Source organism: Trachurus japonicus, chromosome 8, assembly GCF_045865225.1.
Source record: "Trachurus japonicus isolate A0001 chromosome 8, Traja_1.0".
Lineage (NCBI taxonomy): Eukaryota > Metazoa > Chordata > Actinopteri > Carangiformes > Carangidae > Trachurus > Trachurus japonicus.
The window spans coordinates 24,898,225-24,922,795 of NC_140914.1; the positions used below are offsets into that span (position 1 = coordinate 24,898,225).

Genomic DNA, 24,571 nt, shown 5'->3' on the forward strand with positions numbered 1-24,571 from the left:
AACTGCTCTTCAGACCTGTCAATGACTTGGCAAACGAGGAAGAAACAACTCAACCAGAATCACCATCTTTTCTTGCCAGGAATAAAATATAAGATTGACATGGCTCTCGCACTGTACCTGCCCAGCTGACCCCAGATGCCAGTTAGCTAAGCTTAGCATTGGACTGGAAACAGAGACTCGACTCTGTTTCTGTTCCAAGGAAACAAAATCCACCTACCAGCAGCTCCAAAGCTGAATGCTCTGCTACTACTGCTCTGTCACACTCATAGTTGCTGTAGACCATGGTCTGTCTCTATCTACAGTTCCTTACCCTCAAATCTGATAAACTAGCTGGTGAATGTAAAACACATTGCTATGGTAATGTCAGCACACACAAACACACCAGATAAAAGAAAGGCTGTATACTAAGAAATACAGAGCTTTACCAGGCACTGACAGGCTCAATCAACATTCAGTGAACTCATGGTTAATGGCTTGAATGTGGCGGATGTTCATTAACTGTATGAGTAGAAGTCCTGCACTCCAGCTTTGATAACTTGGTTTGTCTAGTTTTAAGTGGAAAACATGAACACAGACAAGAAAAGAAAGTATAGTGATCCAACCTGGATAGAAACATTATTATCAAGCTCACAAACATAGGAATCTTGTTTTTCTTTATGCTCATGCAATCAGCCGATCAACAACTAATACCGATAGTTTTTGCCATGAATTACAGATGGAGCAGGTGCAGTGAACACGGACAAAGAGAGAGAGCTGGGGCCGCATAAGACTCCTCTCGGCTGCAACACCAGAGTATCAACCTCAAGTCATCACTTAAGGTGAGTGGTAACTAGAGGCATTAATGCCAATCTACTGATCGTTTAGCTTTAATCAAAATCAGGTGACCATGTAATCTTTCAATCAACCAGGCCATTCTCACATAAAAGCAATTAATCATCATTATTACTGATTTTAAAAGAGCGACATATTATTTACCATGTTTACATCTGGTCCTCAGTATGCTTTCAGCACACATTCGTCTTTTATTCATTCCTGTCTTTGTGTGGGAAGTACATGCATATGCATGGTTTGTGTGCGCGTCAATCCTTTATAAATGTGGCTCTTAAAAAGACTGATCACTTCCCTGCACACCCCCACAGTTCAGTTCTGACTGTAATAGGATTTGAGACGCAGTCTACACAATACATCATTTTTCTCTCTAGGAAAACAGAGAGAGAACATCAGAGCATCAAAGCATGTACACCGAGGAGCGCTTTGAGAAAGTTTGAGTGTGCACGAGGGAGCGAGTGACAACAGAGAGCGAGAGATGTACTCAGCACAGTGTGCAACAGTGAGCAACATCATATTTCACTGATCTGTTGTTTGAGGAGAAGGGAGGGGTTAAATAGTGAAGGCTGCACGGGGCAGCGCTCACCCTGCTGGGAAATGCGGGCGTCCCCTCTCGCTAATTAACAAGTACTTGACAGAGCCGCTCAGACAAACAAGGCAGCGGAGCACACAGCAGCCATCTGCAGCAGCATCGTCTACCGGGGCTTTGATGCTGATTTGAGCCAATGATGAAGTAAGTCACACTGACATCAGGCTGCACGCAGGCCTTTGAAGGGAGCAGACACACACGATAGCTCACAATCTGTGCCTTGAGATGACAACTGCACAGAAATAAACCCATCTGACGCAGGAGGAGGACCTCGGAGGCACAAATAAACACTGAACATCCACATTAAACATGTCGGAAAGTGCTAATACCTGCATGAGAAGGTTGTGATCTACGGATCAATAAGTACACACACAGACTCACACCTGTACTGTAGGTACCATGTGGACATGCCTCATGTTGGCTCCCTGTATCTGCATGGGCAGATCGCGCCAAAAAAAAAAAAAAAAAAAAATCTAGCCAATATAACCCCATAAATAATCATATGATTGCAGTGAATAGAAATATCTACAAGCTGGTGTGAAGAAATTGTTGTTTCATTCACAAGCAACCAAAAGTAATATTTTTAATAACCTTACAATGTGTAACTGGTTGTTAGTTTGCTAGTGGCTTGAGGTAAAGCTAGAGGAGGACGCCACAGAATCAATGTGCTGGTAGGATTTAGTTGATCAGAAAACTCATTGGCTTTTCTCTCTCAGGCAAATTTGGTCTTTAGCTACATTGTATTAATGATAAGGTGTGGTGTGCTATGTTCATTTTGCCTCTGCAGGCAGGCTAACTGTTAGCCTTGTCATAGCCTGTAAATGTGGCACAATCTGATCTGAGAACAGCTTCAAGAGCTGGTTCTAGAGTCTGTGCATGTGCGTGTGACTGACTTGACACATGTTATGAGCTGCATCCTGTATCAGTCTGATTTAGCGTGTGTGTGTGTGTTTATAAATATTTTAACGACCGCCAGGTGGATTGTTTATAAACCTTACGAGCTCTGTCCTGAGGCTCAGAGGTTACCACAGCAACTTGAGGCGGTTGCCAATGACGATAGAGGCCCCCCAGGCTGAGGCAGACAGAAACGTCGAGAAAAAGAGCGATTTTCTACCTCTGCACTGGTCTCACATTTAGGCTTAGTGTGACAAAACAGTACAGTAGCTCCTATCAGAAAAAGCCAGACCATCAGCGCTGTTAAGGACTTCCTGAACAATTTTGTACGATTTGGTGTTTCTACAGTAAATATTTTGCTGAAACGTGCGATTTTAAAACAGTGGTCCATTCTGCTTCTCTCAGAAAATCTTTGTATTGGAGTCCATGAGGAGCAGAGACAGATATGGCCGCACTTAGAGGCTGACAATTCAAATTCTGTAAGTCTCTTTGATATTTTGAGCACATTGTGAGAGACAGAACAAATTTGTCTACAAATTTGGAAAAAATCATGTGCGTAGAGTGTAAATTGTGTCCAGGAGAAGTGTGGAAAGAGAAAAAATGTAGAATTGTTTTGGGCTCTCTCCCACTCTAACCGATGATTTCACGCACTCTGACACGAATATTCCGTGCAATACACAACCATTATAATCGCCCCAGGCACTGGTCCCTGCAGCAGTGCCCGGTGCGATTGCCCTGTGGCCCTAATTACTACTGTTACTAATATGGGGATGCCAAAATAAAGTGGTAAATTAGCCTTGACCTTTTATCAAAGTTAGTAATTTGGCACTCTTCACCCACACTGGGACACATGCTGACTTTTTTTGCTTTAAAAAATCCTTATATGGGCGGAGATTGTAACCGCCTCCAATGTTAAACCCAAAGGTACACCCTTGGATCTGCTACCTGTTCATATCTGTTTATCGTCAGGTGTGATGCTGCTCCATAGCTGCTGTTGTTGTCTTCTTTCAGATGTGAGAGTAACTGACAATACACGTACAACAACAGAGCTGGCAGCTCAAAGCCGTAGTTTATGTATGTAAACATATCCAGCATTTCTAAACCACAACAACAATCTTTGGGGTTTACATTCAAGTGTGTTTTAAATAGTTGCGAGGTCTGAACTCGCATCATTGTTGTTTTCACTGAGCTTTGCAGCAGCTGGCAGCTGTTCAGCTCTGATAAATCCACTGTACTCTGTAAATCCATTTTACACTACACCTGCCAAACACCAAGCAGTGAACACACTGTCTCGGCAACGCACGGAAATAGATCTGATAGTGCGGCTCAGCTCGCAGTTGAAAAGTAACACGAGTAGTTGTGTGAAGAGTGAGAAAAGGGAGAGAAATTGCGTTTTTTTTTCCCCCTCCCCTCCTAGAACCTGATGGAAGGCTGTGTGAAGTTGGTGTTAGTGTCACTTTCGGAAACGTGCAAAAACTAAAACCTACATGTAAATTCACTTAAATGTGGTTTCATGTGTGGGTGAAAGTGTCAGAACAACTGAACCTCCAGACAGACTAAACAGTCTGAGGGAGCAGATTATAAAACGTTTGACTTTATCCTGACAGGGTGATTTCTTCCCACTGTAGCTCTTCATTAGGTAGAAAAGCAAATAGCTTTCGGTCTGACTTGAGCTGCAGCTGTGTCTTCTCAATAAGTACTAATTCATAATCAATGGTAAATTTTTTTATTTACTTTAATACATGCAATAATGGTAAAAAGCTAAATGTGTCTCAATCTTTCACCAATGAAAGCACAGGATTATAGCTGCCGACACCACTGTGGTGCAGCAGCTAAAACTTGCATCTTATTAATTTGTTCAGAAACCAGGAATAAGCTCTGAAAACAAAATGAGTAGTTCACATGACAAGCTGATTAAAAATGTAACAACCTAAAAAATAACTTGGAAAAACACACTTTCAATATCAAATTAATACCAAAGTTTAGCTACAGATACAGTACCAAGAGAGAGCATGTGCAGCTGTCCAGCTAAACACCAACATCAGTAGACACTGACATGTGGTTGAATGTAGGTTGCGACTTGTGAGGTCACATGACCAACAGTCAATGTCAAGAGGACGTCTAAAAGTCAACGTTTGAGAATCCTGGCAACAGCTGACTGTGAGATTTTGTGTTGTGTCTGTTGTGTTGTTACATTACCAAAAACTTGACATACTCTAAATGCTGACAACTTCCTGCACTGTCCACTGCAGAGTATGCAGCAATTCACACTCTGCATTTAGAAAAAGCAGAAACCATATAATAATCGGACACCATACAGTAACACATCTTCAGTAAACACCTGGAGGAGGATCGAGATGGCAGAGTTGAAGTTCTTTTACTTGTGCTGCTCTGATGGTTAAAGGATGAGCACTTCGTTTTGTCCCCTCTTGAGAAGAAGAGTGGGTACTTCTGTTATAATAGCACGCTTTAAAACTAGAAGAATCCAGGACTTCTTCTTGAACTGTTCACACCCACTCTTTCCTAGCACTTACACCATCGTACTGTCACTTCACACCGGAGCTGGACAGTAAGTCCTGAGTTAAAAGGAAGTGACAGCGGCAAAAGGCCATTTTGAACCCCCCAGGAGAAAATACGGCAGGAGAGGATAAGATGAGGCCTCACCTGTTGGAAATACACTCTGAAATCCATGCACCTGCTCGTCCTCTCTCTCTCTCTCTTCCTGTAGAAAACACTTCTCCTGTGAGAAGATGGACCAGTATTACTGGACACTGTTAAGTTAAAGGGATAGTTCAACATTTTGGCAAATTGGCCCATTGCCATAATCCCTATAGTTTTAGGAGTAGGTTTGTTACCTTTATTTGTCGGTGCAAGCTATTTTTAGAATGGCGGAGCAGAGCCGCAAGCTGCTCAGAGCTATGCTACGGAGGCTAATGGGATTTCTTGGTTTCCCTCAAAACGCTCTGGTGGACAAGTTGTGACCTGCACATTCACCATGCTATAAGATAATAACAGAACATTACGAGACAGAGTTGTTTTCGAGGCAAATGCAGAGACTGCTTGCTGAAAAAACTGCCCCCAGCGGGAACACGCATCAGCAGTTTTGCATGCGACAATTAAAGGTAACAAACCTACTCCTAAAACTATAGGGATTATGGCAAAGTGTTGAACTATCCCTTTAAAACTACAAAATATCAAACCAGAGAGAACCCTACGTAAGTCAGTAATTGATTACAGTCGTTAGACAGCAAGTGCATTTCCTGCGCTTGCATATTAACAGATGTTCCTGTAAAGCACTAAAACCCAGCAACAGATACTGTAGACGAACATAAGCAGGAGGCAGGAAACAAATATAAATCTGTTAATTTTTGGAGACAGTCTGTTTTCTCCACTGTGTTATTACAGACCAAAAATAACTACAAATGACCAGAAATCTCACTTGTGCTAGCTGATTGCTCACACAGCTCCATCACTGTGAGGTTCAGGCTTTACCTACTTCTGATCATCAAACAATGAATCTACCAGTGGCCACGTATCATACACAGCTTCCATGTGTGACAGCCTGTCATAAAGCTTTAAACTGTACAGTCTAAAAATGTATAATGTAATGTGTAATTGAAAAATGTACACTTAATACCCCCCAGTAACCGTGCAGGTGCAGGAAAAAACCCTCTTTTAGCTTCATTATTATAAGAGCATGGTGCCTAAGTGATAGATATAACAATACAGCACAACAAACCTGCTTCGATAAACAAAGCAAAAAGCCACATGAGGCAATGAAATGAAATAGGATTTCTTCCTATTTGAAGTTGATTCTGCATCTGAATGTTACATCAAACTCATGCCCCCGCATCACTTCTTGTATGATGATGGTTGTTCATCAGTGCTCCACATCTGCAGTGTCAACACTGAGCATCAAAGTACCAAACTCCTTTATCTCCTGCTCCCCTCTTGAATCTAGACTCATAATGTTAGTGGAAAAAAGAAAAAAAGTACACAGGATTAGAGCTGCCGACACCACTGTGGTGCACCGCCGACTGCAGCGTGTCACAGACCTGTTTAGCCCATCAGGCGGTGACAGCTGAGTGGTTTTTCCTCATGTCAACAAATGTCTGGATAAGTAGCTCTACTGTCAGCAATCGGAGCCCTCTGGACTCTTCTAACATTCAGTATTTGGGAGGAAGCGTCAGGCTGTTCACTTTGTAATTCACTCCCTTGTCTAACTTGCTAACACTGGGACGGATTCCACAAATTCCAGTGGTGGTGATAACAAATTACCATACTGTGAAAATTCACAGCAACACACAGAGCTGTAACCACAACACTGTGTCAACTAGAAATGATTTCAGTCATGAAGAGACAACACTGAGCTGGTTAACTGGAGATGTTGTGATACTCACTATGTATTCAGTTGTAATGCCCATACAATATGTATATTCAGATTTATTACATCCTCCAAAGTGCACTTATGGTATCCCACAATGCAGTGTGAAAGGTAGTGGTCACTAATCAAATGATATATAGTGCAATTGTGCGTTTTCATTTGGCAGATAAGATCACACTATTCTTTACACAGAAGTCTTGATGGTGGGTGGGGAGTAGTGAATGAGTGGGTGATTTCAGACATAATCACAACTGATTGGATGATTATTTTTAGTGCTTACCCACATAGACATTGCACCAGTTAAATTACCAAAGCAGACATTGTCAGTCTGAACCAAACCCACACCCTGAGAGAGTAATAATGTTAATGGACAGAAGACGAAAGAAGAAAAATATGTCCTCTGGTACATGTAGGATATTATATATAGGATATTACTGATTAATGGCCAATATTCATGTTCATCCATTTACAAATTGAATCTTGCTTGGTTTAAAGGGACAACAAGGAGTTTGTATTTGGATATAAAAAAGTCTCACATTAATGTGGATGAATCTACGCTACCCACACTTGTTAATGGCCCCATTTTCGATAAATATATAATTTTGTCTCTATCGTTATTTTGTTATTTTAATTAATGGTGGAAATGCTGGGTGAGCTGACCAGCGTTTCCTACTTTCGGTTTTGCGAACGCTGCCCGACGGGTCATGGGAATAACGCCGCCGAATCGCCGTTTAAGGTCGGAACTATGGCGGTATCTGATCGTCTTCGAACCTCTGACTTTCATTCTTGATGAATGAAAACATTCTTGGCAAGAAGTCCGTCCAAGAATTTCACCGTGCGCGCGGAGGCTCATGGTAAATGTAGTATGAAAACACACTCCTCGTTGTCCCTTTAAACACAACAACTCCTCAGAAGATGTTGCTGCTGTGTAGCCCATCAGGTCATTTTACTGCTTAACGGCTATGAACAATGTGCATGATGCAAAGAGACTTTCTGTTCTGTTCCTCTGACCAAGGCGATCTCTCCTGGGTCTTAAACCTCCACGGAATTCAATCCACATCTGTTTGACTTTCTCACATGAAACTGGAAACCTCTTCCTCCTTATACAGACTTTATGTCATGGGGCTGTTTAGCTATCGGACCGTCTTGCTGTTGCTTGTGTGTGCCAGATGAAGTGATATGTATAATCCACAGTGATTAACATCCGTCATACAGTATAGGCCTGTTTCCACTGGGCTACCGTCAGAACAATGGTGTCTGTGAAACACACTGCCAATAAAATATCAACCACCCCTGTCAACCGTTTCTCATCACATTAACATCTAGACAACACACACATACATCCGCCATTAGTATCACATTCATATTCGCGCTCTCCGGGGCAGTGTGTTTTTGTGTTGTGTGCGTGCATGGTATTGTCTGAGGCTGCTGTCATGAGGAGATAGCGGTTCCCCTGGGGTTGTCAGTGACCTTGTGCTTCTCAATGAGCTTCTTTCACATCATTCACACGCTGCTAAAACTCTCGGCAGCGCTCCTCCTTGGTGAACAGGCTCAGCTCCTCATTATTCCTCCTCCATGTGTCACACAGATGTAGCACACTTCCCACCTGTGGCCCGTGCGGAGGTTGTTGTGTCACAGATCTAATTTGTCTTGATCTTTGCGTTTCCTGTGATCTCTGCCGTACTTTGTTCCTTTATCATATCACTTGGCTTTCGGTGACAAAGTTCTCTCAGCGTGGTGATAAAGTATCACAACAGTACGACTGTCACCACAACTCATTCTCCTACTGCAGCTCCTGCTGCGTTCATCTGCACTTTGACTTGCAGCATCTACTTGTTAGGTTGTCTCACGGTGGATCTTAACTTTCACGTAAACAGGAAGAGGTGAGGGAAGTCTGACCAAAACCTGAGTTAGCTAAACGTTATATTTGCCATCATACAATGCTACTTGACTGAGGAAGCTAAGTGTCCCACGCTAATAGCTGTGTCCAGTTCAGGCTGTATCCTTCATGGCCTATGAAGGTGTGGTCTTTGCTGTCATAGACCTGACTGATCCAGTCTCACACTGTGCCCTTACTGTTGCATCACAAAGCACAGCTCCTGATGCCTAAGAACTTTAACAATACTGAGTTTGGTTTTACTTACTTTTAATTACTGGCACAAAATGAAGCATTGGATAGATTGGGCAATAAAGGATCCATCATAAAGGGGCCTTCATTGCATTTCTGGGCCCATTTAAAGGAGCCCTTCAATTAAAGCCGGTATATAAGACCTCACCTGGAGGCAAAAGCAATTAAATGTTGCCAAGGTGCCCAGAGATGCAGCTACAATTATTTCAAAAAATGATGAATTGATAAATCATTAAATCAAGCCAAAAAATATCAGACTATCATTGAAAATGCCCAACGCAAGATTCAAAGTTGACTCCATTAGTGAAAAACAGTCCCAAACCAAAAGATGTTCATCTAATCAAAAAGCTGTCTAATTAACAGTTTCAGCTCTAACAGGGACAGACAATCTAAAGAGAGGCTGCTGTCAGTCAGTAGTTCATTTAGTAATGATGCTTAGATTATGCAGCCAGTGGCCACAAGTGTTTTTTGATGGGATACTGGTACATGTTAAACATACTAATTAGCGAATTAGTATTTATTTTTTTTTAATTATTTCTGAATTACTGATGAAATTGAAAGCAAGTTCTTTTGTCAGGATAATTACAATCACTTATTAGATTTTATTTGACAATTGTATGAGACCACAAAAAATAATTAAATAAAAGTGTGAGAGCTGAGATGATTAATTAATCAGCAGGGTTAAAAAATGTTTTCTGTTGCAGCAAATTATGTTTATTTTCCCGTGTTTCTATTATATTCTAAATAAAATATTAATTACATTTTGGACACAAGGAATTTAAAACCCTCACCACACACTGCGTTGTACTCTATTGCTGTTAGTGCACCCTTTGCATAATATTACTGATAGTTCCCAATAGGGATAAGCACTATAGTGCCTCAGCACAGGGGTCACAGTGATGTCCAGTATACGGTCCCTGAAGGCATCATGCAGAGTCAGACGAGCACAAGGGGAGTTTTACCAAACACTCCAGAGCTCCATCACCTCATTTTCACACATGAGGACATCTGAAGCCAACGCTCTGCAGCTGGGGCGGCGCACCGACTCATCAGGCGGCACTCTGGGGCCCGAAGCAGATATTCCCTTATCTATGTGAACTAACAAACAGTCATTAACGGTAAATTATTATACATCTCAAAGGGGTTTTAAGCTCACCGACTTCAAAGAGTCAGTCCTTTGCAGTGAGAGGCTTTGATGTAATGTGAGTGCAGGAAGTGTGAAGTCTGTCACAGGATTATGAAGCAAGGAGAGTCACTTTATTAAGCCTCTGTGCATATCTGCGCATCTAAGGAGAAAGTCAAATTGAATAGATTACATCAGGTTTGTTACTGTTTGCAGTGTAATATAATCATCTACTTTTAATTTATTTCCCTAGTTCCTCTTTATACTTCTCAGTGAGGACAGCAAATCCTACAGGTGTGTGTGGTTTCAACAGATGGAGCTGCAGTGTGTTACCGTCCAGGCTGTTAAGAAAGTTCAGAGTGCAAGTTAAATGTGTGAGGAATGTGGATCTGGAGCTATCTACAGCCTCACACTCCACAACGACTCCCTCCCACTCTGCCTGACTCAAGTGAGACTGTGCGAGACTGGTCTTGGCAGGAGCTTAAATGTTTGATCTGTGAGTCCAGGCGTGAGCTGATCGATATCTGTGTAGTACAGTATCAGTCTCTTTATCACTCCTCCTCCTCGCTCCATCACTGAGTGAGTCTGCTCTTCTATCAATCAATACCTCTTTAGATTTGCCTCCTCATTAACATTAACAAGGAGCTGAGACTCTGAACGCTGGCAAAGTTTGTGTCCCCTCGTCACCTCTTCCTCTCTGTCAACTCTGTCAGGACTCGTCTCATCTTGGTTTCTTTAGATATATAGATATATAGATATAAAGGTGCAAACCAGGAAGATGCTTGGGTTCTCAAAAGGAAAAGTGGCTCCTCATGGCCCCTCATATTGAAACATTTTGTACAGTAAAGACAGCTACAACCCCCTATACAGTGTTCTGCAATTGCACTAAACCCCTCTATTTAACCAGATCAACAACCGTCACTTTTCTGAAAATAAGACTATGAACAGTAAACATTTATTTTCTATGTTAAGATATAGAGGAGCCTTTGTGCTGCGAGCGGCGAACACTCGGTCACATGATGTCTTGTATACAATTCCTGTGCCTCTGTGGAGTACAGCGTTGCATTCAGGGAACATCTCTAATTTGTAGTGTCCACCTATCCTCATGTGAAGCCTTAAAGGAGACATATTATGCCCCTCTTCCACAAATTAAAATAGTTCCCAGGTGTCTTAAAGACATAGCTGTGACATGCTTTTATCAAAATACCCCAAGGATCAAACATCACAGCTCTTTTCATCCTCTCAAAACAGCCCTGTTCAGAACGGCTAGTTTCAGTGCCTGTCCCTTTAAATGCAAATGAACCACTGCTTGCCCCGCCCCGCCCCTTCTACTGGTACCAGGTAGGGGTGGGGTTATGCAAATTCGAAAACTAGTTACATCACTGGAAGACATCTGAGGTCGGCTCATAAAACCACATGGATTTCAACCTAGGGAGACTGCACATTACAGATTATTTTGTCAGTTCTCACATTTTGGGGGTCGGAAGGCAAGACAAACACCCACATAAAGAGCCTTCAAAAAGTGATATTTCCATAATATGTCCCCTTTAAGGCAGCATCTGTAGATTGTAGCATCTACCTGCATAGTATGCAGCTTTGAGGAAAATGTGTACATGCTCAGTCTTTGATGAGGTTCTTTGTCTGGGACATCCCAGACTATGATCTCTATTGAAGAGATAAAGTGGATGTTTCTCTCAAGTTCAGTACACAAAAAAAAAAACTATGGAAATAACCTGAGGAGGAGGAGGGGTGACACCATTGCACTTAGCATTGTGGTTTATCCAGCTGCTGTTGATACTCAGCCAGTTCACCACATGTATTTTAATCTGCAGCTGAAACAGTCTCTGACAACAAATTCAGTGTTGTTAGAAAATACAGCTCTCAGTTGTCCAAGGAAGTTACCTCAGCCTTTTGGAAAAGGGAAACTTTGCATCTGTGACCCAGTTTCTAGAGTTTATATTTTCAGTTGTAATGAGAGAAAAGTCTTTGACATCACTGTGACTGACTCAAACTACTATTTTGAGAGATTAACTAATGCGTGGCTTTTCATGGGATTCAGTGACGGGAACGAGACAAAGACTTGATTTCCTGTCATCGCGTCAACTTGAGATCATTACAGCTGAGATGGGTTGAGAAATAAAAGGGGAATCCACATATTTTAAACACTTCCTTTTGCCCTGGTTGCATCCCACACCAACAGCTCGTATTCAGCCTCTGCTTCACTGACAACCTTGATAACAGCAGCATTTTGAACAATTTCCATCTGGATTTCTTCAGGTAAACAGTACAATAGTAGCTCTAAGCTCAGTAAGTGTTAGAGATTTGGAGACTGGATTATTCTCTATCAATGTTCCCTGACCTTGGTGCATGCTCTTCCCTCTTTAGGTCTTTAGTTAGTATGAGACTCATAAGACTTACTGTCTAATAAAGGCCATAAAAACATAGTTTGCTGTTTGTCTCTCATTGATGTGAAAACACTGATAAAGTCAAACCATCCCAGTCCCCAGTGGCAGTTGCTGTAGCAATCAAGGTCATAATATCATGGACTGAGAATCCAGTCTAAGGGGGGTTGAGTCATACGGAGGAGCCCTTCAGCTCGGAGACAAACCCCCTCCCTTGAGAGTCCTTATACGATGTGACAATGTGACATAGTTCAATGTTTAGGTCTGATGTATACAACTGTGTGGGTTTACATCAAGCAGAAACCTCCAGCGTTGACATATTCATCTAACATTGAAACTAGAGCCTGGACTAACAGTGAGTCAGACCTAATAGACTCTCGTGTTAAAATGTCCAACTTTCTAAAGAAATAAACATGTTTACTGCCTGGTACCAAAAACAGTCTTGGTCTCTACAGCGAATACCCTCCTTCATGACAACTGCACAGTGACACATTTTTATACACATCACATATTTAGATGTTATGTTAGAGTTCTGTGCCAGAGTCTCAGCTACACATGTACACCATATCTTTGCACATTTTTGGATAATTACAGCTAGGTGGAGTCAAGATGACAAAAGCGGAGCAGCTCACTCTGAGTAGAAACCACTGTTCAGAAACCTATAGCTGACGTCACACATCTTTATTTGCAGTATATGGTTAATGTAAGACTTTTCATGGGATGTTTCCCTCCCAACCAGAAAATTTGTTATGTTTTCACCTACAGTATGTCTGTTTGTTGATTTTTTCAGCATGACTATGCAAAATTACTGAGGAATGAGGCACAGGCTGGGAAAACCCCAGTACATTTAGGTGAGAATCTGGATAAAAGAATCGATCCAGGATTTTTCTTTTAATAACACTGTCCTTGACTATGTGAGATAAGGGTTTTTTTTTCAGTTTTCTCAAGAAATAACGATTGGATCTTAACACACACATCAGATACACTTATGGTGTTGGCCTCTGTGACTGTTACATCCAGATCACAATCTGGATGTAACATTTTTGTTGAGCCTTCATGAAGGTATGTTCTCTGCTACTCTGGCGTTTCAATTGATTCATTAACCTCTCAAGCATCAAGTCCTAAACCAGCTCTGGTCTCACGGTACATGTGCTGCCATAAGGTCACATTATCCATCACCAGAACATCGGATTTCACTGTAATGCAGCTGATACAAAGTGGTTGAACTCAACAAGCGAACCGTGCTACAAAACTGCTTGGCTGATGTGAGAGATCAGTCACACCGAATATTTTAGATTCAACCTCTGACAAAACAGAGGTCCTTGTTGCTGCTCCTGAACACCTCTATTCAGGAGGCGTTCACACCCAGACATTTACTGGACGAAACAAAAAATACAAAAAAAAGACATCTTCACTCCTGGATTATTGTAAAACTTTGATGAACACTTTTGACTTTAATGCTAAAGCTTTTGATTGTGCAGAGCTCTGCAGTCAGTCCTAAACACACTTCTCACATCACCCCAGTTTAACCTCTGCAGAGCATCAGAGTACATCCACGAACCTTTAACCCTTTTTGTCCCAACAGCTTTTAAATCTGCTGGGTTGGGTGTTAGTTGTTCCTACAGAGTCAGTTAGGGTCACAGGGTGATCGGACTTCTGCTGTAATGATCCTCATCTTTGAAGTCCTTGTGTTGGTATTTGGTCTTAGCTTCTAAATCTCACCTTAAAACTATTTTTTACTGACTTGTCTTCTTGTCTGACAGCTAGACTAGACATAATACAGCTCTGGTGTTTTTTTTGTTTTTGTCGTCTATTTTTATGGTTTTATGTGTTTTATAAACATTTTTTTGTCTATCTCTGCTGATGTCTTTAGTCTTTTATGTCATATGTTAATTAGTCTTAGGGCAGTGTTTTTCAACCTTGGGGTTGAGACCCCACGTGGAGTTACCTGGAATTCAAATGGGGTCGCCTGAAAAGAAATTACTGATAAAGATAGATTTTTTAAACTAATAATTATTCTTTTTTTAAAAATTATGATTAAAAACACCACACACAATCTTAAACAACTGTATTATATACTTTCACTTTCTCAAATATAAATCGAGTTCAAATAAAATGCAGCATATAGAAATCTCTGAGCTGGCGCACCTTGATTGGCGGCCGCGATAACGTGACTGCACGTGAGCGCCGGGTCACCAGAAATTTGTGATGTCGAAATGAGGTCACGACTCACGAGCCAAAAAAGGTTGGAAACCACTGCCCTAGGGAATAGTGACAGTAGCAGTTTGTTAAAAAACAAACATTGTCCTACAGGTGTAATTTTTCTTATTAAATTAAATGTGCATCTATCATAGATGAAACACATTTTAATATTCTATATTTTTGCAGATCATATACACCTGTTTTTATCATTCTGATGGTTATCACTGTGCAGCTCTCTCATGGTTTCTTAAAAATCTCTACATAACTTTTCTGTTTTGTATGTTTCAGGCAAAGCATGGATGAGGTGCAGACGTACCAACAGAGGCTGCTAGCCATAGCGGTGAGAACGACCTCCCTCCGTTCTTTACTGTTGTCCTTTTTACACCACTTCAGTCTGCATTAAACAAAGTGGAACTTTCACCTCATGTCAAAATAATCTAACTGCACCAACAAGAAAAATGTCACTTCAGTGGAACGGTCTCACTTGATCTGCACGGCCTGAAGTGAGCATGCAAAGAACATTCCCCAGTTAGCTTTCTGGCCAATAATCACTGGTCTGTGAAATGTAAGGTCTGAGGGCCTGAGAGTAGCCTGCTTGACCTCTCTGCAATGTAAAATCAGTCCAAACACAAGTGACCCACTTCACTGTAGACAGTGAGGGCCTAGAGTGGACCTCAGCAGGTTTACAGCTTACATTAACAGTACAGATACAGCGTCAGCATGCATACAATGTGCTGTGTCACTGAACTATTTCTCTCGGCATCCGCGCTCCCTGCCAGCTGTATCACCCCGCTTTAATCTGACGGTCACGTCCCCTAAAAATACCCTCCCTCCCTCTCCCGCTGTCTGTCTCAGTTCTCTGCTTTCATACAGAAGAAGTCCTTGTCTTCAGGGACCATGACTGCAAAGGGGAGTTACCAGAGAATTATATTAAAAAGGCGGGTGTAACCCACCACTACGAGTACAGTGCTCTGGGATCAGGTTCTGTCTGTGTTAGTAAGTTAGTAGAGGAACATAGACCGGTTGTTTCACTTCACAACAACCTGCTTCTTTGGACTAACCCAAGTTTCATGACATTGTTGCTGTTGAGCGGTAACTTACAAGAAGACTCTTTACAGAATAAGTGAGGGGTAAGTCGGGATAATTAAATAAACGGTCTTTAATGTGTGCTTTAGAGAACAGTAATGACTTGCTGGCTGTGGATAAAATGTTTGTAGGCTGCACAGACAGTCTGTCACTTTCTGCAGCTTTAGCAGGAATGTGAGGAGAGCTGGGAGTGAGTGGAGCACAGACTGGAGTGAGTCATAAAGTAAACACTGAAAAATTGTGAATTTTACCTTCCTGCTGCATCTGCTATTGTATGAGAGACACAGTTTCACTTAACTCTTAAATTCCATTCATTATCATATCACAGGATTTGAGTGTTGTCCCTCTGTTAATTATTTAGTTGCCTGGTTATAACTCCCTATTTTTGGTGACATACCTCACAACTAATGATGATGATGATGATGACGACAGGGATGGTGCAGGAGTGGCTCCAACAGTCACATCTTCTTTCTTCCAAAGGCATCACTTTCTTTTCCCTCTTGTCACCAGGAGAGACGTCTAAAACAGGAAAAAGAGGAGAAGCTGAGGAGGGAGGCTGAGGAGCAGCGGTTGAAGACAGCCCAGAAAAAGGTCAGCATCTATCACAGCTGGTTCAAACAGGTTGTGATAACAGTGGCATGTCTTCATCTGCCCTGTGCCACATACAGTAGATACATCTTTGTTTGGTACAAAAGGCTGTTTGGTGGAGGAAGGGTTGCCAGATCTGAAATCATCTGCAATTCAACTAGCTGAATTTCAGGGAAGGACAGTGATGCCCCAGGCAGCGCTTTTTTGTTTGTTTGTTTGTTTGTTTGTTTTATTGCATGAAAATTACATTAATTAAAATAAAATCCATATTGTAAATAAATTAACTTTTCAAGGCGGTTCAAGAAAAAATTAGAATATTTCAATGTTACTGTAATTTAACTGAATAGAAAGAAACTCAATAAAAGAACATATGGGTATAACTGTTGTGTTCATAGAGCTCAACCTGTCAATCTATAGACAGTTAGTGAATAACTTAATATTATCAGACAGGATCCCTGAGACTACAATATCCATCTGACAACACATTTGACGCTAAAGCTAATTTACATGTTAAGTAAGGGCAGGTGGTTAGCTTAGATTCTTTTTAAGCTTACAAAGACACGACATGGCACAGTAAGCTTTCCTCGCTAACACAGCTTTGTATTTCAAGCTTAGCTTAGCTTTGACTTGGTAAAATAAACACATTTGCTTTCCTGCCACAAAATCCATACTGCCAACTTGCTATCTCTCTTTTTCATGTGGACAAAACCTAGATTTTAAAATGCCATGTGATTTTAATTGTAGGAAATCTGGTGACATTTCAGAAAGAGCACTTCTCAGCTGCTGGGCTGTATCTTACCGTGCAGACCTAAAAGAGGTATTAATGTCTTTTCTAATATGCTGCAAGACAGTGAATGTCCCAAATGTCAGATTTTAACACAGAGGGACTTTATTTTTAAAAATGCAGTCAAAACCTAAGGCGGGGATCCACCCTGATAGTTTCTATTGTTTACTTTCCTCTCCAGCTGCTTCATGTTAAAAATTGACCACTGCTGTGTCCCACCCTCATGTCATGTCTTATGACTGTTGCCAAGAGGAGCTGCTCTCTGGCTGACGTCTTAGCTCAAGTGTTCTGGGTGGGGTCACTTAGACTTTACTCCCTCTAACACATGATTTAAAGTCTCAGTTACATGTGCTCAGGGCTCCAGAAAAAAAAGGGATTCCTTATTACTAGGTCAAATCTAGACCTACAGCAGAAAATGCATTCAACTAGAGTGCTGTCTGTTCCTGTTCCTTTGTTGAAAATAATAAGGGATACACACTGCAAGAGGGCGAGTGCTGATGATGGAACGGGCACATTATTTTGAGGTCTGTTAGGGATTCCTTGCGCTGAGCTTTCATGCATCCCATTAACTACTACGCTGTTCCCCACAGGACGTCCTCTTTTTGAAAATAAACAACACACAACCTACATTATCTATGCTGCCAGTAGCCCGGCGCTGCACATCATGCACACTGCAACAGCCTCCCACACAAACAGTACGCAACACATTTCTGCTCTCTCCGACCACGCATCGCCTCGGGGCGTGTGCATCGCTAGCGGCAGGGACACACCAACCCTGCTGCAGTTAAATGAGTTTTGCCCCGAAGACACGGCAACGCCTCCTTCATCTTTGTGGCCTCGACTGCATGTGGAGCAGAATCTGTCTGTTTCTCCGAGAAAAACCCAAAGGACATAGATGGTGTTCTCGGCATCTCCACTCCAGCTACCGCCTACTGTTTTTACTGGCATGGCACCCATCTGTAGCTGCACATCTAACAGCTAAGATGAGTTGTGGTAGCTGCACAATTAGCATAAAGGCATTAGGGTGCAATCAGTCCCCTCAGTCGCCCCTCAGACTATTCCATAATAGTAACCCCTTACAGAGGAGCTACTCTGGCACTTCAGATAAAGTGTTTGAAAAAAGGCTTTGTCAGGTTTCAGGTTGTCACTTCTGCTAACGCCACAGCCAGGCGTGAATGACAGATTGCATCTTCACTCAAGGAGCAGGATGTCTGGGTCTCGGGGCAGTGGCACAGAGCTGTGAAACCTTTTCACTATCACTCTCAGACAACAGCAGTCTGCTGGCCTTACTCATCCTCAGCTACATCCCAAATGGCAGCACCACGGGGTTTTGCTCGGTCTGCAGAGGGCCCGACGTGGCGGGGGGCCACTGCCAGGTGGCTGGCTGTGTGTCTCCTGAATGACCACCTCTGTTTCCAGGCTCACAGAGGCAGAAGGAATTGTTGTGCGGTGTGTTCGTGTAGCAGACTGAGTTTAAACCAGCGACAGTCCAAGGCCCCAGCAGCTGCTCATCTCTTGTACGGTTAAAAATATACATTTCAAAATACAAACAAGTATGTGAGCTCGGCAGCCAAGCAGGATTCTGTTACAATGAAATAACAGTCTGATCATTTCTCCTCATCGTGCTCATACCAGCCCTAAGCAGCTTTACACACGAACAATACGGTGTCTTTATATCCACATTTTTCGGGTTGATCATCAGCCGATGAGGACGCTGACTTTTTTGGACATGTAGCTTTAGTCTCAGTTGTTTACTCAGCCATCAAATGTCTGATTAAGATTCATTTAAGGTTCTTATTTTAAAATGAGTCATCTGGAAAAAAAGTCAGCCACATGGCCAGCGGTGTTTTCAACTCAACACTGAAGTCATGCAGCTAATGTTTGCATAATTAGCAGAGGAGGAAATTCAACTGCCAACGACCGCAGCGGTGCCCAAATCAGCAAAATCGGTTTAAACGTTATTAGTGATGGATTATCACTGTGTGAAGACAGAAAGCTTTGACTTGCTGCCTCTCTGATGCCCATCATCTGCCCCCGTGTCTTTGTCTGGATCTTATGGTTAAACTTGTCTCAACTTTGTCTCTCGCATTCTTACACAGAGGAAGTACCTGAGGGACCAGTGGCTGAGCGAAACGACATCACCCCCTGTCCTCCTGACACCTGACAGCTTTAGGACCTGTCCTCAGCTACAGGACGAGGCGGACAACAAGACGTGAGACACATTTTACCACTATGACAAACTTTAGGGCTGACAGAAGGCATTCAGGCCATCATGTTGGCCAAATTTGCCCTGAGGTTTTCAGTGTCAAGTGTTCACTGACACAAAGTCCACAACTAAGGGATCCAAAGGTTTTTTTTTTATATAAATAAGTCATTTCTTTTTATTTAGCCGCAATTGTTTTATATAACAATAAAAAAGTCTCTATAAGGCATCAAATAATATTTAATATTTAGACATGGCTCCTACATGGTGGTGGTGGGGGGTTGTGAGGTTCAGACAGTCACGTCTAAATATGAAAACATTTGCTATGAAGCAGGGAATACAAACACACCACGCCATATCAGAGTTAAGTGACAGAGGACTAGACTAGGACACAGACACACACACACACGCTGCGTCTCTATTTTTCTTGGTCCACTGCTCTGCATCTTTTATGTTATGAGCTCTAATGTGCATCTTTTTGTGTTGACACATACTCATACACATACTGTGTGTGTGCGCGTGCCAGGGAACGAACCAAAAGTCAAAAGACGCCCGAGGACGAGGAGAAGGAGGCAGCTGATGCCAGAAAAGAAGAACAAGCTTCCCGAGAAGAAAACAAAGAGACTGTCAACTGTACAGCTGCAGCCAGAAAACACAGCTCCCATCAGGCGAGTACAGTACCAACAGAAATACACACAGAGATGTATGTCAGATGTATAGAAGATTCATCACATACAGCAGGAGAAGATCATTAAACAATACCCATGCTCTCCAGCAAAGTCAGCTTCGGGAATTTAGAGACACAAATAGCCCCAAAGCATTTTCTGATTCCAGACGCTGTGAAGGTTTAAGATGTGTCGTAAACACAACACCATGCCCCCCCCCCCCCCCTACCCAGATCCCCCTCCACACTGGCTAAATTCTCCTCCATGCCTGAACTTTTTTTTTTAAACCTGAACTAAACCATTAATGAATACGAAATAAGGGTCAGGGGAAGCGAACAGGGCTCGGTTTGGCCTCTTGCCACGCCTCAGTGCATTGGCAGTGGTAAAACAAATGTTGAATAAATAAACACTGCAACAAACAGGAAATATTTTTTTCCCAGCCCATACAACTGGGATGTAAGTACCTCCAATTACACATCATGAATAAAAGATACACAACTGTGCCACCACATAATTTCACTGCAGGAATAAAAGGAAACTTTTTCCTGACTTTGATGAATAATGAAACAAATGCCCTGGCTTGTTTTGGTGAAAATCATTTACAAAGAGACTCTGTACCCTGGATGTATCATTTAATACATCACTTAATGTGAATTTATCATTTACTGCAGACTGTGCTGTCTTCTGTCTGTCAGGCAAATGTACAACTTGTGCACTTTAACCTCCAGCCATTCCCCTTCAGTGTGAAACTCAAATATAGCTCAGTCTAACAAACAGGACTGAAATGGTTGTTGGGCAAAATAATCTCAGCTGCTCTTGACATGAGCTCAGTTCAACACTTCTCTGATGATGACTGTAAAATATTTATGGCAGGGCACAGTTGGGGGAGGGCTCCAGAAAGGGCGGGAGGAGGCATGTGTTGGAAGTTGCAGACTCAGTTGTGAAGCTGCGCTTTAAGTGTCCGACCATGGAAAGCACTTAAAATTGTCTCTTTTCTTTACCCACAGGCTGCTGCTGACAAGGACACACAAGGTAAGCCGTCCGTGTCGGCTGCGCTGCACTCGTCATTAGCCCACCATCAGCTCCTATCTCTTTGTCTCCGTCATGACTGCGCCTTCCTAGAATCTCTCTCTCCTGACAGATGATAATTAACCATATCTAAATCTTAGCATGAAGAATAGTCATTTTAATCAGGGTGACAGAATGGAGCCATGGCTGTGAAACAGCTCTGCTTTGACTGTAAGGAAATGACTTACGCTCTGCCTGCATCTGACACTGTCTGTTGTGCAAGAATGCCATTAGAGCAAAAGTTTATCAACCCCCTCTCTGTGCTATCTCTTTCTGCACTTGGTAGAGATAGGGCAGAAAACAGAGAAAAAAGGGCGTGAGAGTATAACAGAACAGGCAACCCCCACATGAGGCAGAAAACATCCGACTAACTTTGGCACAGACATTGCAGCAGAGAAGGAAACTTTAGTCAACAGAGAGAGGTGCTAATATTTATTTGTAATGTTTCAAAGCATGTTAAAGTTAAAATCTGGATTCATGATATGAATTTGTTTCACTGTTGACACTCAAACTGAAGAGTGAATTCACTCACATGACACGTTGTTTACTTTCACAGCTCTGTAAAGGCCACAAACGATGATGTGTTTCAAGTTATTGTTCCCCTAATGTGTAATAAGAGATGAAGGTGTCTGCCTCTGCATGAATGTATGTATTCATATGTACAATGTGTGTGTTCAGTTGATTAATGGCAATGTATGTTTTCTTTTTCAGTGAGTAAAGAGGCAGAGGATCACTTCTCCAAACAAATGGCACAGAGGATGTTTCATGAAAGTGGGCAAGATGGCCGATCAGGTGAAGCAAGAGAACAGTCTGTATTGTAATGCAACATTCATGTGTTTATGTCCATTATAAATTATGTGTGACTACAGGTTTGCAGCACTAAGGAAAACGAGGTAATGCATTCAGTGCAGTTTACTCTTCTCTCTGTCGGACTGCACTGAACTGACTTTATATTTATGCGACGTGGCAGTTCTGGAGTTCACCCAAAATATTCACCATTGAGAGGGATAAATATAAGACTTAATGAACGGGAATTTAGGCAAAAGAATATCTTCAGTTCTTTGCATTAGTCTCTCCATTTGTCTGTTGCAAATGATGACCCTTTTATATAATGTGGCTCTGTTCAACTTCATCCTTCAGGGTATGACTTAACAATGGGACTGAGGTGAACAGCCTGAGAACAACGTTATATTTAGCTCGCTTTGCGTTTTTTTCTTGTTCATTAATTTTTAATGCCTGCTGCATTTTGCTCATTGTGTCCCTGTATCGGCACACAAAGCTCTGTTCCTGACCTGCCACTGACCTTTGACCTTTTACATACACTCAGGCCTATGATAGATTTAAGGAGTTTGAAAAAAAAGGGGGATTTGTCCTAGACTGCAAGTGGCTTAAATTATTATTTGTAATTAGTGTGAATGCTGGAAGCATTCACACTATTGTTATTCGGTTCGGCCATTTTCTGCCTTTCTTCGTCATGTAACTAGTCCTTCATACTTTGTGCTATTTCAACAATTCAAATATCAAAATGTTCAGCCTTTTCGGGACAGGTGTGCTATGTCTTTTCTCTTTTCAACTATTCATACTTTTTGCAATATTCAACTATTTCTGATTTTTTTTTCCCCATAGAGAATGCATTGGAACAGTCTTGAAACTCTTCAAATCTTCTTACTCAGCCCATCAATGTGCTCAGGTTTTGTGTTGTCTTGCCTTTAACATTTTATTATAATTGAATTGTGCTCTGTCTTTTTCATATTAGTCCTGGGAATGGTGACCGTGCAGGTCGAGAAAGACCCCAAGACAGGCGCCACTGTCGTCAGGTCAGTGGCGCCCATGTCCGCACCGGCTGATGCTCCGAACATTACCACAGTCTTTGACGACGGCAGGAAGAGTATCCATGCTGTCGGTGCGACGGGATGTCAGCCTTCGAGTGAAGAGCTGGGCCAGATCTTGAGCGTCATTGATGGGGTTGGGATGACAGCGCTGCTGGATGAAGTCACAGTCGTACCGAATAGCGACGCAGAGATGAAGATTGAACACGTAGAAGGCAGCAGAACTCCAGAGGAAAAAGTTGTGTCTTTTCCTTCCCATCATGCCATGTCAAAAGAGGACGATATGCAGTTGGACAGCACCAGAAGCTACGACTTGGAGGCTGAGCTGAGCGCAGAGGACTGCGCTGTGAGTGTAGAAAACGAGGAGGATGAAGAGCAGAGCAGACGAATCACGGCGTTCAGAGACATAGAAGAAGTAGAGAACGTGGAGGATCAAAGGTTGGAAGATGGCCCAGTGACCCTCTTGTTCTTGGGATACGCTGATGCCACTACGTCCCAAGGCGACAGCCAAGAGGACGACGAAGGCATGCTCACAGTGGAGCGAGTGATTATCACTGAAGATGGAGAAGAACATGTCCTCGGACCTGAGACGCCCGACTCACCTCCTTCAACGGTAGACCAGGAAGCAGAGGAAGAGGCTGGGAAGGAGTCCATCGATGAGGTATTTCAGGACGTTCCCCTGGATGGAAATGGAACTGGAGTCAAAGTCCAGGACCCGGAAGCGGACAAGGAGCTGCATAAATCATCTCCACCCAGTACAGAAGTGGGAGAGGGCACTCCCAAGCGCAAGACCTGCCAGTGCTGCTCTGTCATGTAAGAAAATGACTGAAGACAGATACTTCCTAATTAGGTTTAATCAGGAGAATCCTTAACTTTTGATACCCTTGTGACTACGAGACACCTGCTGCACTGCGGCCTTAATGACTGTTAGAAGAGTGTATGCCAGTACCTGATAGGATCTTACAATGGTTTTGGCTCTGCGCACCCACCACTCTTTTACTTTGCCAAAGAGAAAGACATTTATCATGATGTGAGTCTTTGCAGCAGTGTTGACTGTCGGCTCTGAGGGACTATTAAAATCCTCTTCCTCCCCCTGGTGGACAAAGCTGAGAATGTCAACGTGTACTGATGCAGACTCACAGACAACTCTCATCTCAAAGGACTCTTCTTCTTCTCTGCCTTGGGACTTGTCCTATGCCTTATCAGCTATAAATATTCCTGATGTTTAGCTGTTCCCTCCAGGGGTGGAAAAAGCCAAAGAGTAGCAGCATAATGTTTGGTGTGTGGCACTAATGTTTTAAAAGACTAATCATGGTCTGTTTGTATCACACTTTCAGAAATAGTTTCTATCCATGACTGCTCAGGACTGTTGTCACCAATTTGAACCAAATTGAGAATATGGGTGTTTTAATGTCCTGGGGAGGAGTTTGTATTCTACATTTTAATATGTATTTTGCATGTTAACCTTCTTATTCATCTTGCTTATGTGTACTTTATTGTGAAAAAGTCCCATCCCTACACTAATAGTTTAACATTTTGGAAAATAGCTTAAAGGACATATTTGTAAGTTTTCTCTGCTGTTGAATGTGGTTTCTTGTCAGGAACAGATGGTGGTGATCCAACAGGGTTATAATAGACCATATGAACAAGAATTCATCTTCAGGGCAAATTGTAGGCGACAGTGGGTCACTATTGAACAATGGTATAGCATAATGGGCTGGGGATAGCTAGTTAGCATGCTACAGTAGAGGAAAAGAGCTAACATTTGTGCTGCTTTACACCTCTGCAGACAGCAGTT

The 24,571-nt window shown here is 42.3% G+C and overlaps 1 protein-coding gene across 2 annotated transcripts; it reads left to right on the forward strand.

Annotated features, from left to right (window-relative positions):
• Positions 1–715: 715 nt before the first annotated feature.
• LOC146983374 (uncharacterized) lies at positions 716–24,344 on the forward strand. Of its 2 annotated transcripts, XM_085784896.1 has the most exons (8): positions 716–818; positions 14,839–14,890; positions 16,147–16,227; positions 19,108–19,220; positions 19,738–19,879; positions 20,884–20,908; positions 21,656–21,736; positions 22,701–24,344. In XM_085784896.1, the coding sequence occupies exons 2-8, from the start codon at positions 14,846–14,848 to the stop codon at positions 23,588–23,590; spliced, it is 1,377 nt and encodes a 458-aa protein (XP_085641022.1). In that variant the 5' UTR covers positions 716–818; positions 14,839–14,845; the 3' UTR covers positions 23,591–24,344. The 2 variants fall into 2 exon arrangements, with proteins under 2 accessions (XP_085641022.1, XP_085641023.1); XM_085784897.1 differs by lacking the exons at positions 716–818; positions 14,839–14,890 and adding an exon at positions 15,396–15,680.
• The last annotated feature ends 227 nt before the right edge of the window (positions 24,345–24,571 follow it).

What these genes read in the sequence shown, in the direction of transcription:
- LOC146983374 (XM_085784896.1), top strand. Translation starts at nt 14,846, where the DNA reads ATGGATGAGGTGCAGACGTACCAACAGAGGCTGCTAGCCATAGCG. An exon ending in AGAGGCTGCTAGCCATAGCG is followed by an intron (nt 14,891 to 16,146) that starts GTGAGAACGACC and finishes TCTTGTCACCAG; the next exon opens with GAGAGACGTCTAAAACAGGA. An exon ending in TGGGCAAGATGGCCGATCAG is followed by an intron (nt 21,737 to 22,700) that starts GTGAAGCAAGAG and finishes TTTTCATATTAG; the next exon opens with TCCTGGGAATGGTGACCGTG.